Below are 20,266 nucleotides of genomic sequence, written 5' to 3'. Positions count from 1 at the left end.
TGCTTTTGATTCATTATCATTTTTTGGAACGATGGCAGTTTTAATAAACAAAATCACACTAAAAGTCCCGGGGACCCAAAAGGGTCTCAGTCAATAAAGTGTTAAAAAAAGTCATATATTAGAACTTTATTTTTACATTTAACAATTAAATATCTATAGATCAATTTCACATCCATCCATTGCCATGATATTTATTTTATTTTTATGCCTTTTATTTTGTTAAAAACACAAACTATGCAATATTTTCCTTAAAACAATTTTTTAAATTGGAATATTTGAGCCTTAAATTAGGGAAGTCATTCATAACAACATTGCTTTTGATTCATTATCATTTTTTGGAACGATGGCAGTTTTAATAAACAAAATCACACTAAAAGTCCTGGGGACCAAAAAGGGTCTCAGTCAATAAAGTGTTTAAAAAAAGTAATATATTAGAACTTTATTTTTACCTTTTAACACTTAAATATCTATAGATCAATTTCAGATCCATCCATTGCCATGATGTTTCTTTTATTTTTATGCCTTTTATTTTGTTAAAAACACAAAATATGCAATATTTTCCTTAAAACAATTTTTTAAATTGGAATATTTGAGCCTTAAATTAGGGAAGTCATTCATAACAACATTGCTTTTGATTCATTATTATTTTTTTGAACGATGGCAGTTTCAATAAACAAAATCACACTAAAAGTCCTGGGGACCCAAAAGGGTCTCAGTCAATAAAGTGTTTAAAAAAGTCATATATCAGAACTTTATTTTTACCTTTAACACTTAAATATCTATAGATCAATTTCAGATCCATCCATTGCCATGATATCTATTTTATTTGTATGCCTTTTATTTTGTTAACAACAAAAAATATGCAACATTTTCCTTAAAAATTTTTTGAAAATGGAATATTTGAGCCCTAAATTAGGGAAGTCATTCATAACAACATTGCTTTTGATTCATTTTTTTTTTTTTGAACGATGGCAGTTTTAATAAACAAAATCACACTAAAAGTCCCGGGGACCCAAAAGGGTCTCAGTCAATAAAGTGTTTAAAAAAAAAGTCATATATCAGAACTTTATTTTTACCTTTAACACTTAAATATCTATAGATCAATTTCAGATCCATCCATTGCCATGATATTTATTTTATTTTTTATTTTTATGCCTTTTATTTTGTTAACAACACAAAATATGCAACATTTTCCTTAAAAAAATTTTGAAAATGGAATATTTGAGCCTTAAATTAGTGAACTCATTCATAACAACATTGCTTTTGATTCATTTTTTTTTATTATTTTGAACCATGGCAGTTTTAAAAAACAAAATCACACTAAAGGTCCCAGGGACCCAAAAGGGTCTCAGTCCATAAAGCATTAAAAACAAAAAGTCATATATGTGTCACGGTCCGGGAGTCACACCTGGAGTTGATAATCAGACCTGCCTTCAAAACCCTGCACAACCTGCCATCCCTCGCCGGAATATAGCCTTCTGTTGGCGTACCTGTTTTCCTTCCGTTGCCTTGGATTCGAGCCTTGCGTCTCGCTTCCTTGGACTGCCTCCCTTGATCCTCGACCCCTGCTCTGGACACGGACCCATTGACCTCTCTCTCTGCCCCACGGACCTCGCTTGGATCACGGACTCCTTTTGCCTATAGCCCCTGTGGATTTGTCTGCTTCCTCATCCAACAATTATGGTAATACTCAACAGCTAATTATTCATACACGTAGTGTTCCACCATACATCCCTTCTTGGATCTAGTTCACACACGCCATTCCTTTGCCATTTAAATTATATTGTTCATTATTTATTAAATTATATTGTTTATAAATAAAATAAATACATAGAGTTATATTGCCCACTTGTGGTTCTGTGCCGTCACTCATCCCTCCTCCAACCCATGACTATATGAATATTTTATTTTTTCATTCAACGCCAAAATATCTGTAGATCAACTTCAGATATAGATCTGAAGTAACCATGGACAGCAGCGGTGACTTTTCCTCCTACAAGCAGTGCTGACTTTCAACACTTAAATATCAATAGATCAACTTCGGATTCATCCATCGATCATAAGTTGTTGATATTATTTTGAGAAATGACAGTTTGAAACAAAACTTTCCTGCAATAGCAAGAGTGAAGGTGGTATTTCCCTGATGTCCCGCAGGTTGCTGAATGCTAACAAGATAGCGTGCCTGAGGGTGGATGCCTTCCAGGACCTTCACAACCTCAACCTGCTGTCCCTGTATGACAACAAGCTGCAGACCATCGCCAAGGGGACCTTCTCCTCCCTGAGGGCCATACAGACTCTGTACGTACTGCCATCATTTCCATACAGACTCTGTACGTACTGCCATCATTTTCCATACAGACTCTGTACATACTGCCATTATTTTCCATACAGACTCTGTACATACTGCCATCACTTCCTGTACAGACTCTGTACATACTGCCATCACTTCCTGTACAGACTCTGTACATACTGACATCACTTCCCGTACAGACTGCAAAAAATCTTAGTTTTCCCGGTATTCCTGTTACTACTTTCCAATTTCTCGACCGATTCCCAAAATTCAAACGCCAATCCACTCAGTTCCCTTACGGTAAATGTGCTACGTCTCATGTACTGTATCACAAAATTCTTGTATTTCCTAAAAATTTTACAGGACATTCCTATTGAAAAGAATGGGGATTTTTTTTTTTAAAGTTCAACAACACCCGATTCAAAACCGTTCCACCATCCTCACACTTCCTGGACATTCCAAAACAACTTTTTCTGGTTCTGAAAATTCCCAGAATACCAAGAGTTTCCCACTTTTAAATACCGTCCTTCTTTCTGTGGACTTCTTCTTCCACATTTTTAATCCGATTTCAACCGTTCCACCATCAAAGCATTACTCTTCGTCAGGACATTTAAGCATTTTTTATTTATTTTTTTTTGCTCCCCAAAAATTTTCGTTTTCCCGGTATTCCCATTTTTTCCGAAACAAACTGTTACTACTTTCCAATTTCTCGACCGATTCCCAAAATTCAAACGCCAACCCACTCAGTTCCCTTACGGTAAATGTGCTACGTCTCATGTACTGTATCACAAAATTCTTGTATTTCCTAAAAATTTTACAGGACATTCCTATTGAAAAGAATGGGGATTTTTTTTTTTTAAACTTCAACAACACCCGATTCAAAACCGTTCCACCATCCTCACATTTCACTCTTCCTGTACATTCAAAACAACTTTTTCTGGTTCTGAAAATTCCCAGATTACCAGGAGTTTCCCACTTTTAAATACGGTCCTTCTTTCTGTGGACTTCTTCTTCCACATTTTTAATCCGATTTCAACCGTTCCACCATCAAAGCATTACTCTTCGTCAGGACATTTAAGCAGTTTTATTTTTGTTTTTTGCTCACAAAAATTTTTCGTTTTTCTGGTATTCCCATTTTTTCAGTAACAAACTGTTACTACTTTCCAATTTCTCGACCGATTCCCAAAATTCAAACGCCAATCCACTCAGTTCCCTTACGGTAAATGTGCTACGTCTCATGTACTGTATCACAAAATTCTTGTATTTCCTAAAAATTTTACAGGACATTCCTATTGAAAAGAATGGGAATTTTTTTTTTTTTAAAGTTCAACAACACCCGATTCAAAACCGTTCCACCATCCTCACACTTCGCTCTTCCTGGACATTCAAAACAACTTTTTCTGGTTCTGAAAATTCCCAGATTACCAGGGGTTTCCCACTTTTAAATACCGTCCTTCTTTCTGTGGACTTCTTCTTCCACATTTTTAATCCGATTTCAACCGTTCCACCATCAAAGCATTACTCTTCGTCAGGACATTTAAGCATTTTTTTGTTTTTGTTTTTTTTTGCTCACAAAAAATGTTCGTTTTCCCGGTATTCCCATTTACTACTTTCCAATTTCTCGACCGATTCCCAAAATTCAAACGCCAACCCACTCAGTTCCCTTAGGATAAATGTGCTACGTCTCACACACTGCATCACAAAATTCTTGCTTTTCCCAAAAATTTCTGTGAAATTCCGACTGGAAAGAAATGGGATTTTCAAAGTTCAACAACACCCGATTCAAAACCGTTCCATCATCCTCACACTTCACTCTTCCTGGACATTCAAAACAACTTTTTCTGGTTCTGAAAATTCCCAGAATACCAGGAGTTTCCCACTTTTAAATACCGTCCTTCTTTCTGTGGACTTCTTCTTCCACATTTTTAATCCGATTTCAACCGTTCCACCATCAAAGCATTACTCTTCGTCAGGACATTTAAGCATTTTTTATTAATTTTTTTTGCTCCCAAAAAATTTTCGTTTTCCCGGTATTCCCATTTTTTCCGTAACAAACTGTTACTACTTTCCAATTTCTCGACCGATTCCCAAAATTCAAACGCCAACCCACTCAGTTCCCTTAGGATAAATGTGCTACGTCTCACACACTGCATCACAAAATTCTTGCTTTTCCCAAAAATTTCCATGAAATTCCGACTGGAAAGAATGGGGATTTTCAAAGTTCAACAACACCCGATTCAAAACTGTTCCACCATCCTCACAATCCACTTTTACAGGACATTCCTATTGAAAAGAATGGGGATTTTTTTTTTTAAGTTCAACAACACCCGATTCAAAACAGTTCCACCATCCTCACACTTCAGTCTTCCTGGACATTCAAAACAACTTTTTCTGGTCCTGAAAATTCCCAGATTACCAGGAGGTTTCCACTTTTAAATACCGTCCTTCTTTCTGTGGACTTCTACTTCCACATTTTTAATCCGATTTCAACCGTTCCACCATCAAAGCATTACTCTTCGTCAGGACATTTAAGCATTTTTTTTTTTTTTTTTTTGCTCCCAAAAAATTTTCGTTTTCCCGGTATTCCCATTTTTTCCGTAACAAACTGTTACTACTTTCCAATTTCTCGACCGATTCCCAAAATTCAAACGCCAACCCACTCAGTTCCCTTAGGATAAATGTGCTACGTCTCACACACTGCATCACAAAATTCTTGCTTTTCCCAAAAATTTCTGTGAAATTCCGACTGGAAAGAAATGGGATTTTCAAAGATCAACAACACCCGATTCAAAACCGTTCCACCATCCTCACACTTCACTCTTCCTGGACATTCAAAACAACTTTTTCTGGTTCTGAAAATTCCCAGATTACCAGGAGTTTCCCACTTTTAAATACCGTCCTTCTTTCTGTGGACTTCTTTTTCCACATTTCGTTTTCCCGGTATTCCCATTTTTTCCGTAACAAACTGTTACTACTTTCCAATTTCTCGACCGATTCCCAAAATTCAAACGCCAACCCACTCAGTTCCCTTAGGATAAATGTGCTACGTCTCATGTACTGTATCACAAAATTCTTGCTTTTCCCAAAAATGTCCATGAAATTCCGACTGGAAAGAATGGGGATTTTCAAAGTTCAACAACACCCGATTCAAAACCGTTCCACCATCCTCACAATCCACTTTTACAGGACATTCCTATTGAAAAGAATGGGGATTTTTTTTTTTTTAAGTTCAACAACACCCGATTCAAAACCGTTCCACCATCCTCACACTTCAGTCTTCCTGGACATTCAAAACAACTTTTTCTGGTCCTGAAAATTCCCAGAATACCAGGAGTTTCCCACTTTTAAATACCGTCCTTCTTTCTGTGGACTTCTTCTTCCACATTTTTAATCCGATTTCAACCGTTCCACCATCAAAGCATTACTCTTCGTCAGGACATTTAAGTTTTTTTTTTTGTTTGTTTTTTTTCTTACAAAAATTTTTCGTTTTCCCGGTATTCCCATTTTTTACGTAACAAACTGTTACTACTTTCCAATTTCTCGACCGATTCCCAGAATTCAAACGCCAATCCACTCAGTTCCCTTACGGTAAATGTGCTACGTCTCATGTACTGTATCACAAAATTCTTGTATTTCTTGAAAATTTTACAGGACATTCCTATTGAAAAGAATGGGGATTTTTTTTTTTAAAGTTCAACAACACCCGATTCAAAACCGTTCCACTTTCCTCACACTTCGCTCTTCCTGGACATTCAAAACAACTTTTTCTGGTTCTGAAAATTCCCAGATTACCAGGAGTTTCCCACTTTTAAATACCGTCTTTCTTTCTGTGGACTTCTTTTTCCACATTTTTAATCCGATTTCAACCGTTCCACCATCAAAGCATTACTCTTCGTCAGGACATTTAAGCATTTTTTTGTTTTTGTTTTTTTTTGCTCACAAAAAAAATTCGTTTTCCCGGTATTCCCATTTACTACTTTCCAATTTCTCGACCGATTCCCAAAATTCAAACGCCAACCCACTCAGTTCCCTTAGGATAAATGTGCTACGTCTCACGCACTGTATCACAAAATTATTGCTTTTCCCAAAAATTTCCATGAAATTCCGACTGGAAAGAATGGGGATTTTCAAAGTTCAACAACACCCGATTCAAAACCGTTCCACCATCCTCACACTCCACTCTTCCTGGACATTCCAAAACAACTTTTGTGTCTTAAAATTCCCCTGATTACCAGTAATTTCCTTTTTTAAACACAGTGTTGTTATGTAGGAGGTGCCGGTGGTTGCAACTTGAGTACGGCATCCTTCAACTACAGCATTCACCAGCTGTACTTTACCACCTCAGTGTGTGTGTGTGTGTGTGTCTTTTAGGCACTTGGCCCAGAACCCGTTCATCTGCGACTGCCACCTGAAGTGGCTGGCAGACTACCTGCAGGACAACCCCATCGAGACGAGCGGCGCCCGCTGCACCAGCCCTCGCCGTCTCGCCAACAAGCGAATCGGACAAATCAAAAGCAAGAAGTTCCGCTGTTCAGGTACGAAACACACCTCGGGGGCTCATTATTATTCCGCTGACTGAACATTCACACACACACACACACACACACACACACACACACCATAATATCGGAACCGACAAGCTCCCGTCTTCTCATTCCGTGTCTTCCTGCTTGTTATGTTCCCTCACCTTTCTCTCTCGATCTGCACCAGGGGCGTCCAAAGTTTTTTAACAGCCCACGTTCTTAAAAAAAATCATAATAAAGTGGAATAAAAGAGCAAAGAGTCGCAATGTTGACTCTAATAACTCAAAACTGCCATAGTTGTTTTTTATTGCTACAAAAAATAATGTTATTAATTTTATTCATTATTGACCTAATCAAGGACCCAATTACTTCACATCAAATATTCCAGTTTTTGAGAAAAATGTTGCATATTTTGTGTTTTCAATTAAAAAAAAAGGGTCTATGTCAAAAAAAAGGCATGAAAAAACATTTAAAAAATAATACAAACTTATAAACGACAAATAGATCTGAAGTTCATCGAGAAACTTAAGCAATTTTAAGTAAAAAAAAAAAAAAAGGTAAGTCTTATTTTAAACACTATTTATGAATAGGCCTTATTTAAGTAAAATAAAATAAAAATATAGGACTTATTTTTACCACTTTTATCAGTAGGGCTTATTTGGATCCCAACAATTTTTGTGGCTTTTTTTAAAACTGTCTTTGCTCAAAAAAAAAAAGAATTAAAATCAAATTATTGACATATTTAAGGCTGCAATTATTTCACATTAAATATTCCACTTTGAAATATTTTTGTAGAAAAATGTAGCATATTTTATGTGTTTTTCATTAAAAAATTGTTCTATGTAAAAAAAAAAGGCATTAAAAGACATTAAGATATAACACAAACTTATAATCAACAGATAGATCTGATGTTGATCCAGAGACTTAAGCATTTTTAAGTGAAAAAAATGGAAGACTTATTTTAAACACTTTTATGAATAGAGCTTATTTAAGTAAAATAAAATAAAAATGTATGACTTATTTTTAACACTTTTATGAATAGAGCTTATTTAAGTAAAATAAAATAAAAATGTATGACTTATTTTTAACACTTTTATCAGTAGGGCTTATTTGGATCCCAACAATTTTTGTGGATTTTTTTTAAACTGTCTTTGCTCAAAAAAAAATAATAATTAAAATCAAATTAATGACATATTTAAGGCTGAAATTACTTCACATTAAATTTTCCACTTTGAAATATTTCTTGAGAAAAATGTAGCATATTTTATGTTTTTCATTAAAAAATTGTTCTATGTAAAAAAAGAAGGCATTAAAAGACATTAAGAAATAATACAAACTTATAATCGACAGATAGATCTGAAGTTGATCTACAGACTTAAGCATTTTTAAGTGAAAAAAATGTAAGACTTATTTTAAAGACTTTTATGAGTAGAGCTTATTTAAGTAAAATAAAATAAAAATGTATGACTTTTTTTTAACACTTTTATGAATAGAGCTTATTTAAGTAAAATAAAATAAAAATGTATGACTTATTTTTAAAATTTTTATGAATAGAGCTTATTTAAGTAAAATAAAATAAAAATGTAGGATTTATTTTTTAAATTTTTATGAATAGGGCTTGTTTGGATCCCAACAATTTTTGTGGAATTTTTTTAAACACTTTTGCTCAAAAAAAAAAAAAAAAAAGAATTAAAAACTAATTATTGACATATTTAAGACTGCAATTACTTCACATCAAATATTCCACTCTAAATTTTTGGGGAGAAAAATATTTTATATTTTGTCTGTATTTCATTTTTTTAAAAAGGCATTAAAAAACATTAAAAAAATAATACAAACTAAAAGTGAAGTTGATGTAGAGACTTATGCATTTTTAAGTGAAATAAAATACAGATGTAAGACTTATTTTTAAAACTTTTATGAATAGGGCTTATTTGGATCTCAACTATTTTTGTGGGATTTTTTTAAAACTGTCTTTGCTCCGAAAAAAAAAAAAGAGAATAAAATCTAATTATTGACATATTTAAGACTGCAATTACTTCACATCAAATATTCCACTTTTAAATTTTTTTGAGAAAAATATTTTATATTGTGTGTGTTTTTCATTTAAAAAAGTGTTTTATGTCCCAAAAAAAAGGCATTAAAAAACATTTTAAAAAAAATACAAACTAAAAGTGAAGATGATGTAGAGACTTATGCTTTTTTTAAGTCAAATAAAATACAAATGTAAGACTTATTTTTAAAACTTTTATGAATAGGGCTTATTTGGATCCCAACTATTTTTGGGGGATTTTTAAAAAAAAACTGTCCTTGCTCCCCAAAAAATAATAATAAAATCTAATTATTCACATATTTAAGGCTGCAATTACTTCACATCAAATATTCCACTTTGCAATATTTTTGGAGAAAAATATTGCATATATTGTGTTTTTCATAAAAGAAAGTGTTCCATGTCCAAAAAAAAGGAATTAAAAACTTTAAAAAAAAAAAAAAAAAATACAAAGCTTACAATAGACACATGGACGTTAAATTGATCGAGAGACTTAAGCTTTTTTAAGTAAAAAAAAAAAAAAGATGTAAGACTTACTTTAAACACTTTTATTTATAGGGCTTATTTGGAGGCCCCATAATTTTAGTGGGATTTTTTTTTAATCTGTCTTTGCTCAAAAAAAGGATTAAAATCAATGTTGTTATGAATAATTGACATATTTAAAGGCCTACTGAAATGAGATGTTCTTATTTAAACGGGGATAGCAGCTCCATTCTATATCTCATACTTGATCATTTCGCCATATTGCCATATTTTTGCTGAAAGGATTTAGTAGAGAACATCCACGATAAAGTTTGCAACTTTAGGTGCGAATAAAAAAGCCTTGCCTGTACCGGAAGTAGCAGACGATGTGCGCGTGACGTCACGGGTTGTGGAGCTCCTCACATCTGAACATTGTTTACAATCATGGCCACCAGCTGCGAGAGCGATTCGGACCGAGAAAGCGACGATTTCCCCATTAATTTGAGCGAGGATGAAAGATTTATGGATGAGGAAAGTGAGAGTGAAGGACTAGAAAGAAAAATAACACTACACAGTGGTAGCGATTCAGATGTTACTAGACAAATTTACTAGGATAATTCTGGAAAATCCCTTATTGTGTTACTAGTGTTTTAGTGAGATTATATGGTCATACCTGTACAACCTGAAGGTCGGCCCCGCACCTTTCTTCAGCACCAGTCGACGGGTGGTGGCGATGCCCATCTCTGCCCTTCACAAGGGACCGTCTTTGAAACACGATCTTTCGAACTGATGGCTGCATAATACACTGTACTTTGTGTGTGTGGTTCAATCCAACCGTGTTCGCTTGACCGCTCTGTTCCATAGTAAAGCTTCACCGTCATCTTTCGGGAATGTAAACAATGAAACACCGGCTGTGTTTGTGTTGCTAAAGGCGGCCGCAATACACCGCTTCCCACCTGCAGCTTTCTTCTTTGACGTCTCCATTATTCATTGAACAAATTGCACAAGATTCATAATACTGTGGAATTATGCGATGAAAAGAGATGACTTATAGCTGGGAACGATCGCTGGAACAAAATGTCCTCTACAATGCGTGACGTCACGAGTCATCTTACCGCGACGTTTCAGCAGGATACTTCGGCGCGAAATTTAAAATTACAATTTAGTAAACTAAATCGGCCGAATTGGCATGTGTTGCAATGTTAATATTTCATCATTGATATATAAACTATCAGACTGCGTGGTCGCTAGTAGTGGCTTTCAGTAGGCCTTTAAAGTTTCAGTGGAAAAAGTCTGGACACCCCTTCTCTACACACACACACACACACACACACACACACACACTCGTATTTCCGACCTTCTTGAGACCTGAGAAAAATGCCTCCCTCTTTAGGATCTGCCTTTCTAGATATATAAAGAAGTATATTTACAACATTAATAATATATACATACTATGCACGTATAAAAAAGGTCAGCTTTCAATTAATTAATTTTATTTATTTTATTTTTTTGTAATTGTTTTTTAATCTTCAAGTTATTACATTATGTCTCTATATACATACATATATATATATATATATATTTTTTTTTTAATTAATTTTGCAAAGGTGGCTCATTGCAATTTCTTACATACGCTTGTTATTTCATATGTTGGCCAGAAGGGGAGCACTTCAAATTTTGACACACACTTGTTATTTCATAGGGGGGAGCATTTTTAAAAGTCAATTAGAAAAACAACTCCTTTTTGGGACCACCCTCATTTTGGCAGGGGTGACACACACACACACACACACACACACACACACACACACACACACACACACACACACTTTTGTATTTGTTATCTTCTTGAGAGCTGAGAAAAATGCCTCCCTCTTTAGGAGCAGCCTTTCTAGAAAGATAAAGACGTTTATTTACAATATTAATAATATATACATACTATGCACATATAACAAAGGTAAGCTTTCAGTTAATTATTTCTTTATTTTTATTGTTTTTATTTTTTGTATTTGTTTTTTAATCTTCAAGTTATTACAGTATGTCTCCATATATATAGTATTATTTTTATTTTTTATTAATTTTGCTAAAGGTGGCTCATTGCAATTTCTTACACACGCTTGTTATTTCATATGTTGGCCAGAGGGGGAGCACTTCAAATTTTGACACACACTTGTTATTTCATAGGGGGGAGCATTTTTAAAAGCGACACACGGTCAATTTGAAAAACAACTCCTTTTTGGGGACCACCCTCATTTTGGCAGTGGTGACACACACACACACACACACACACACACACACACACACACACATTTATGTAGTTTGTACCTTCTTAGACCTGAGAAAAATGCCTCCCTCTTTAGAAGCAACCTTTCTAGATATATAAAGATGTGTATTTACAACATTAATAATACATACATACTACAGCTCGGTTGGTAGAGTGGCCGTGCCAGCAACTTGAGGGTTGCAGGTTCGATTCCCGCCTCCGCCATCCTAGTCACTGCCCTTGTGTCCTTGGGCAAGACACTTTACCCACCTGCTCCCAGTGCCACCCACACTGGTTTAAATGTAACTTAGATATTGGGTTTCACTATGTAAAGCGCTTTGAGTCACTAGAGAAAAGCGCTATATAAATATAATTCACTTCACTTGTTATTTCATAGGGGGGAGCATTTTTAAAAGCGACACACAGTCAATTTGAAAAAAAACTCCTTTTTGGGACCACCCTCATTTTGGCAGTGGTGACACACACACACACACACACACACACACACACACACACACACACACCTACAATCCCAGTATCGGCTGTGACCTGTTTGCCTTACTTCCTTTACCTCCACTCTCTTCTTGTGTCCCTCCACTAGCTAGAGAACAGTATTTCATCCCAGGTATTGTACAGCAACCACGCGTGTGCACGTGTGTGCGTGCACGTGTGTGTGTCACATGCACTCACCTGACACTTATTGCTGTGTTTGCCCGTCACTAAATCCACATGAACACGCATATTTTTATTTACCACTGGCGCTCAAAAAGATGTTTGCCATCCGACCAAAGTCTTCCTCAGTGAAGATGCTTCCAGGAGTCCATGTTGACCAACATGATGCTAAGGACACTATACAAAAATACACTTGAAATCCATCCATTTTCTACCGCTTGTCCCTTTTGGTGTTTTTAAAATCAGCAATCATGGTCCAGTAATTCATATTTTATTAACAAAAATACATTCAAAACAAGAGAGAATTCTGAAATGTATGTGTCTATATTAAATGATAAATAATAATGAGAATTAAGTACAAACCCTGTTTCCATATGAGTTGGGAAATTGTGTTTGATGTAAATATAAACAGAATATAAACAGAATATTCAGTTGAATATGCTACAAAGACAACATATTTGATGTTCAAACTCATAAACATTTTGTTTTTTGCAAATAATCATTAACTTTAGAATTTCATGCCGGCAACACGTGACAAAGAAGTTGGGAAAGGTGGCGATAAATACTGATAAAGTTGAAATATGCTCATCAAACACTTATTTGGAACATCCCACAGGTGTGCAGGCTAATTGGGAACAGGTTGATTGGCTATAAAAACAGCTTCCGGTCACGCCTGTGAATCAGGTTTTGTGTTGTTTTTTGGACTCTTGTTTCCTGTTTTGCACTTCCTTGTTTTGTTTTGTTTTGTTTCCATAGTAACTCATTAGTTTCCACCTGGTCTCCAAGTCACGCCCCCTGTCCTCAGCCCTCACACCTGTCGCTAATTATGTCACTGCTATTTAAGCCATTTGGTTTCTGTTCCTCGGCCTGGCAACTTTGTGTCATATCCTAGTCTACCTGACCCTCGTCTACCTTCATGCCTTGCCACGCTGTTGTTGTTCGGTCTATACCACGTACGTTTTTGGTTTGGTTTGTGCCACAGTTAGTATCTTTTGTTCCTTTCTATATAATCATGCCATTGTGCTGTTTTTGTTTGAAGTACAGTCGAGTTAATTCTCCCCCTATGTGCCTTCCCCTTTGTTTTTATGTTTGGGATTATAATGTTAAATAAATTAATCATGTCCTTACATTCACGTCTGGCTCGTGCCAATCATCCTTGGCGTAGAAGAAGCAAAACCAATCCCTCAAAAATACTCAGTCTTTCACAAGAAGGGATGGGGCGAGGTACACCCCTTTGTCCACAACTGCGTGAGCAAATAGTCAAACAGTTTAAGAACAACCTTTCTCAAAGTGACATTGCAAGAAATTTAGGGATTTCAACATCTACGCTCCATAATATCATCAAAAGGTTCAGAGAATCTGGAGAAATCACTCCACGTAAGCGGCATGGCCGGAAACCAACATTGAATGACCCTCAAACGGCACTGTATCAGAAACCGACATCGATCTCTAAAGGATATCACCACATGGGCTCAGGAACACTTCAGAAAACCACTGTCACTAAATACAGTTGGTCGCTACATCTGTAAGTGCAAGTTAAATCTCTACTATGCAAAGCGAAAGCCATTTATCAACAACATCCAGAAACGCCGCCGGCTTCTCTGGGCCCGAGATCATCTAAGATGGACTGATGCAAAGTGGAAAAGTGTTCTGGGGTCTGACGAGTCCACATTTAAATTGTGTTTGGAAATATTCGACATGGTGTCATCCGGACCAAAGGGGAAGCGAACCATCCAGACTGTTATCGACGCAAAGTTTAAAAGCCAGCATGTGTGATGGTATGGGGGTGCATTAGTGCCCAAAGCATGGGTAACTTACACATCTGTGAAGGCACCATTAATGCTGAAAGTTCCATACGGGTTTTGGAGCAACATATGTTGTCATCCAAGCAACGTTATCATGGACGCCCCTGCTTATTTCAGCAAGACAATGCCAAGCCACGTGTTACAACAGTGTGGCTTCGTAATAAAACGAGTGCGGGTACTTTCCTGGCCCGCCTGCAGTCCAGACCTGTCTCCCATGGAAAATGTGTGGCGCATTATGAAGCGTAAAATAGGACAGCGGAGACCCCGGACTGTTGAAGGACTGAAGCTCTACATAAAACAAGAACGGGAAAGAATTCCACTTTCAAAGCTTCAACAATTATTTTCTTCAGTTCCCAAACGTTTATTGAGTGTTGTTAAAAGAAAAAGTGATGTAACACAGTGGTGAACATGCCCTTTCCCAACTACTTTGGCACATGTTGCAGCCATGAACTTCTAAGTTAATTATTATTTGCAAAAAAAAAAAGTTTAAGAGTTTGAACATCAAATATGTTGTCTTTGTAGCATATTCAACTGAATATGGCTTGAAAAGGATTTGCAAATCATTGTATTCTGTTTATATTTACATCTAACACAATTTCCCAACTCATATGGAAACGGGGTTTGTATGAAAAATACACAAATAAAAAAGAAAGGGTGAGTCCCAATTTTGGCGATAACAATGCTGACAACGGAGGCGATGGCGTTTACAAGCAGCGGAGGACTTTCTGCAGACTTTATTCATCCCAACAGCGAGTCCTCCTCTCCTCTTTGAGACGCCGACAATTTAGAAATGCGCGCGTCCGCTTTGTGTGCAGAACATGAAAAGGTCACGTGCTCGCCACGCTCAGAGGGGTGCTGGGAAATATGCAGATCACACATCAGGGCTGGCGGTCATTACTGCGGGAGCGGTGTGTGTGTGTGTGTGTGTGTGTGTGTGTGTGTGTGTGTGTGTGTGTGTGTGTGTGTGTGTGTGTGTGTGTGTTCGCTGCAGTCATTAACTGCGACGCTCACCAGGGAGAAGGCGGTTCAAAGCTTGTGCGACACAGGAGGAGAAAAGCAGAAGTAATGTGGGGGAAATTTAAAAAAAAGTGTAAAAGTTGACAAAACAGACAAACCAAATCCTTACTTGAGAAATAATCTTCTTAACTTGCAAAAAGATCAGTTGTGCGTTGGCACTGAACGTGGACTTTCTAAAGCGGCGGTATAGAAAAAAGATAGTAGACGTTGAACAAACCCCGTTTCCATATGAGTTGGGAAATGGTGTTCGATGTAAATATAAACAGAATACAATGATTTGCAAATCCTTTTCAAGCCATATTCAGTTGAATATGCTACAAAGACAACATATTTCATGTTCAAACTCATAAACTTTATTTATTTTTTTGCAAATAATAATTAACTTAGAATTTCATGGCTGCAACACGTGCCAAAGTAGTTGGGAAAGGGCATGTTCACCACTGTGTTACATCACCTTTTCTTTTAACAACACTCAATAAACGTTTGGGAACTGAGGAAACTAATTGTTGAAGCTTTGAAAGTGGAATTCTTTCCCATTCTTGTTTTATGTAGAGCTTCAGTCCTTCAACAGTCCGGGGTCTCCGCTGTCCTATTTTACGCTTCATAATGCACCACACATTTTCCATGGGAGACAGGTCTGGACTATAGGCGGGCCAGGAAAGTAACCGCACTCTTTTTTTACGAAGCCACGCTGTTGTAACACGTGCTGAATGTGGCTTGGCATTGTCTTGCTGAAATAAGCAGGGGCGTCCATGAAAAAAAAACGGCGCTTATATGGCAGCATTTGTTGTTCCAAAACCTGCATGTACCTTTATGGTGCCTTCACAGATGTGTAAGTTACCCATGCCTTGGGCACTAATGAACCCCCATACCATCGCACATGCTGGCTTTTCAACTTTGCATCAATAACAGTCTGGATGGTTCTTTTCCTCTTTGGTCCGGAGGACACAATGTCCACAGTTTCCCAAAACAAATTGAAATTTGTACTCGTCAGACCACAGAACACTTTCCCACTTTGCGTCAGTCCATCTTATATGAGCTCGGGCCCAGAGAAGCCGGCGGCGTCTCCGGGTGTTGTTGATAAATGACTTTGGCTTTGCATAGTAGAGTTTGAACTTGCACTTACAGATGTAACGACTGACTGTGGTTACTGACAGTAGTTTTCTGAAGTGTTCCTGAGCCCATGTAGTGATATCCTTTACACGCCGATGTGGCTTTTTGATGCAGTACCGCCTGAGGGATCCAAGGTCACGGGTATTGCTGCTTACGTGCAGTGATTTATCCACATTCTCTGAACCTTTTGATGATATCACGGAGCGTAGAAACCGAAATACCTAATATTATTAAAATCATGACAATTACAACAAAATGGCACCAGTATTATTACAATTATAAAAAAGTGGCACCGATAATATTACAATTATAGCAAAATGGCACCAATATTATTACAATTATAACAAATTGGCACCGATAATATTACAATTACAATAAAATAGCACTGATAATATTACAATTATAATAAAATGGCACCAATATTATTACAACTATAACAAAATGGCACCAAAAGTATTACAATTGTAATAAAATGTTATTACAATTTTAATAAAATGGCACCAATATTATTACAATATAATAAATTGGCACTAATATTATTACAATTATAGTAAAATATTATTACAATTATAATAAAAGGGCACCAATATTATTACAATTATAGTAAAATGTTATTACAATTATAACAAAATGGCACCATTATTATTACAATTATAATAAAATGTCATCAATGTTATTACAATTATAGTAAAATTTTATTACAATTATAACAAAATGGCACTAATATTATTACAATTATAATAAAATGTCACCAATATTATTACAATTATAGTAAAATGTTATTACAATTATACCAAAATGGCACCAATATTATTACAATTATAATAAAAGGGCACCAATATTATTACAATTATAGTAAAATGTTATTACAATTATAACGAAATGGCACCATTATTATTACAATTATAATAAAATGTCACCAATATCATTACAATTATAGTAAAATGTTATTACAATTATAACAAAATGGCACCAATATTATTACAACTATAATAAAATGGCACCAATATTATTACAATTATAATAAAATGGCACCAATATTATTACAATTATAACAAAATGGCACCAATATTATTACAACTATAATAAAATGGCACCAATATTATTACAATTATAATAAAATGGCACCAATATTATTACAATTATAATAAAATGTCACCAATATTGCTACCATTATTATGAAATGTTATTACAATTTTAATAAAATGGCTCCAATATTGCAATTATAATAAAATGTTATTACAATTATAATAAAATGTCACCAATATTTTTACAGTTATAATAAAATGGCACCAATATTATTAGAAATATAATAAAATGTCACCAATATTGCTACCATTATAATGAAATGTTATTACAATTATAATAAAATGGCACCAATATTATTACAATTATAACAAAATGGCTCCTTTATTATTACAATTATAATAAAATGTCACCAATATTGCTACAATTACAATGAAATGTTGTTACAATTCTAAGAAAATGGCACCCAAGGAGGACTTGCCAGGGGCGTGAAAGAAGCTAGGACGGCCCCTGCCCTGCCTTGTGTCACCCCTAGGTGGCGCTCCTCAGAGACATATTGTTGTGTAACCTGCTCATCTAGAATGTTCTATCCAGGCCGGAATGTGTGTGGAACATAACTTTATGCTGGTGTGGTCACATGATCCTTGTTTGAATCTTCTTCCCCCCCCCGCACACACCCAGGAGTGCGCCATGTGGGCTGTAAGTAACACGCACACACACCATGCGGCGCCACACCTTACCTGACCTTACCTGACCTTTTGCACACACACCATGTGGCGCCACACCTTACCTGACCTTACCTGACCTTACCTGACCTTACCTGACCTTACCTGACCTTACGACACCTCCGACCTTTGACCTGACCCCTGTGGCTCCCGGTGTGTGTTTGTCAACAACAATGGGTTTGTTTGTGCGGTTATGTGTGTGTGTGTGTGTGTGTGTGTGTGCGCGCTTCTCTCGGTTCCAGTGCTGCTCGAACTCTCCTCCGACCCGTCTCTCCATCACTGACACTTCCCAAGTGTGGAGACGTCCTCCAGTAGTCTCCTCCTCCTCCTCCTTCTTCTCGTCCTCCTGCCTGCTTTCTGTTCTGTTTTGTTGCCATGGCGCCTCCTTTCTCGTCTCCTCCTGGTTAGGCCACACCCCTTTCTCCTCCTCTCAAGCTCCTCCCACATCTCCTCTCTCTCGCTCGCTGACGTCTCTCTCACAAGTTGGTCTCAAAGAGCAGCGTGACTTTTCCTGAAGGGCGGCTTGCACGCGTGTAAAGAGCTGTGGCTGTAGGCAACCTCTTAAACGTCTGGTGGAATCTCCCCAATCTTTGTCCCAAACATTTGTGCTGCGTATCTTTCTCTGTCATAGTTTGTTATTAACATTTTATGTTGATAAAATGTAATTATTGTTATTATTCATAACCATGATTTTGACTTGGTTCGGGGCTAATTGTGATGAACACGTTAATTAGGCGGTAATAACCTAAAAACCACACCGTGTTTATATCATGAAAATGATAACAGACAAAAAAAAATGTCGGCACAAATGTAGCACAAACGTATGGGACAAGTTTGGGTTGATTTTGACTGGTTTGGGGGTTGGCCATGAATAATAACACGTTAATTACATGGTAATAACATAAAAACTATAATAGTTGTAGAAAATAATGTCAGCACAAACGTTTGAGACAAGTTTGGGTTGATTGTGACATAGTTGGAGTTTATTCATGAATAATAACACGTTAGTTACGCAGTAATAACATAAAAACTATAACAGTTGGACAAAATAATTTTAGCACAAACTAATGTGACACGTTTGGGTTGATTTTGACTTGTTTGGGGTTTAGTCATGAATAATAACACGTTTATTACATGGTAATAACATAAAAACTATAAGAGTTGTAGAAAATAATGTCAGCACAAACGTTTGAGACAAGTTTGGGTTGATTGTGACATAGTTGGGGTTTAGTCATGAATAATAACACGTTAATTACACAGTAATAACAAAAACTATAATAGTTGGACAATCATTTTAGCACAAAAGTAGCACAAATGAATGGGAAATGTTTGGGTTGATTTTGACTTGGTTTAAGGGTTAGTCATGAATAATAACACGTTAATTACACGTAAATAACATAAAAACTATGATAGTTGGACAAAATAATGTCAGCACAAATGTAGCACAAACGTATGGAACAAGTTTGGGTTGATTTTGACTTGTTTAGGGGTTAGTCATGAATAATAACACGTTAATTACATGGTAATAACATAAAAACTACACCATTTGGAGAAAATAATGTCAGCACAAATGTAGCACAAACGTTTGAGACAAGTTTGGGTTGATTGTGACATAGTTGGGGTTTAGTCATGAATAATAACACGTTAATTACACAGTAATAACAAAAGCTATAATAGTTGGACAATCATTTTAGCACAAAAGTAGCACAAATGAATGGGAAAAGTTTAGGTTGATTTTGACTTGGTTTAAGGGTTAGTCATGAATAATAACACGTTAGTTACGCAGTAATAAAAGAAAAACTATAACAGTGGGACAAAATAATTTCAGCACAAACTAATGTGACACGTTTGGGTTGATTTTGACTTGTTTGGGGGTTAGTCATGAATAATAACACGTTGATTACACGTTAATAACATAAAAACTATAATAGTTGGACAAAATAATGTCAGCACAAATGTAGCACAAACGTATGGAACAAGTTTGGGTTGATTTTGACTGGGTTGGGGGTTAGTCATGAATAATAACACGTTAATTACATGGTAATAACATAAAAACTACACCAGTTGGAGAAAATAATGTCAGCACAAATGTAGCACAAACGTTTGAGACAAGTTTGGGTTGATTGTGACATAGTTGGGGTTTAGTCATGAATAATAACACGTTAATTACACAGTAATAACAAAAGCTATAATAGTTGGACAATCATTTTAGCACAAAAGTAGCACAAATGAATGGGAAAAGTTTGGGTTGATTTTGACTTGGTTTAAGGGTTAGTCATGAATAATAACACGTTAGTTACGCAGTAATAATATAAAAACT

The 20,266-nt window shown here is 36.1% G+C and overlaps 1 protein-coding gene across 6 annotated transcripts in view; it reads left to right on the top strand.

Annotated features, from left to right (window-relative positions):
* Window positions 1-20,266, top strand: part of slit2 (slit homolog 2 (Drosophila)) — a 277,680-nt gene that overhangs the window by 189,965 nt on the left and 67,449 nt on the right. For 3 of the 6 annotated variants that reach the window (XM_061916214.1, XM_061916197.1, XM_061916225.1), the window contains exons 13-14: window positions 2,155-2,298; window positions 6,662-6,825. In XM_061916214.1, coding sequence (XP_061772198.1) covers window positions 2,155-2,298; window positions 6,662-6,825 — 308 coding nt within the window. Of the gene's footprint in view, window positions 1-2,154; window positions 2,299-6,661; window positions 6,826-12,189; window positions 12,214-17,902; window positions 17,921-20,266 lie in introns of all 6 variants that reach the window. The other 3 variants (XM_061916184.1, XM_061916206.1, XM_061916190.1) reach the window with 2 other exon arrangements.

This window comes from Nerophis ophidion, linkage group LG01 (genome assembly GCF_033978795.1).
Source record: "Nerophis ophidion isolate RoL-2023_Sa linkage group LG01, RoL_Noph_v1.0, whole genome shotgun sequence".
NCBI classification, from domain to species: Eukaryota; Metazoa; Chordata; class Actinopteri; order Syngnathiformes; family Syngnathidae; genus Nerophis; species Nerophis ophidion.
The sequence above is the reverse complement of the archived record's forward strand: the minus strand, read 5'-3'. Positions and strand labels throughout refer to the sequence as shown.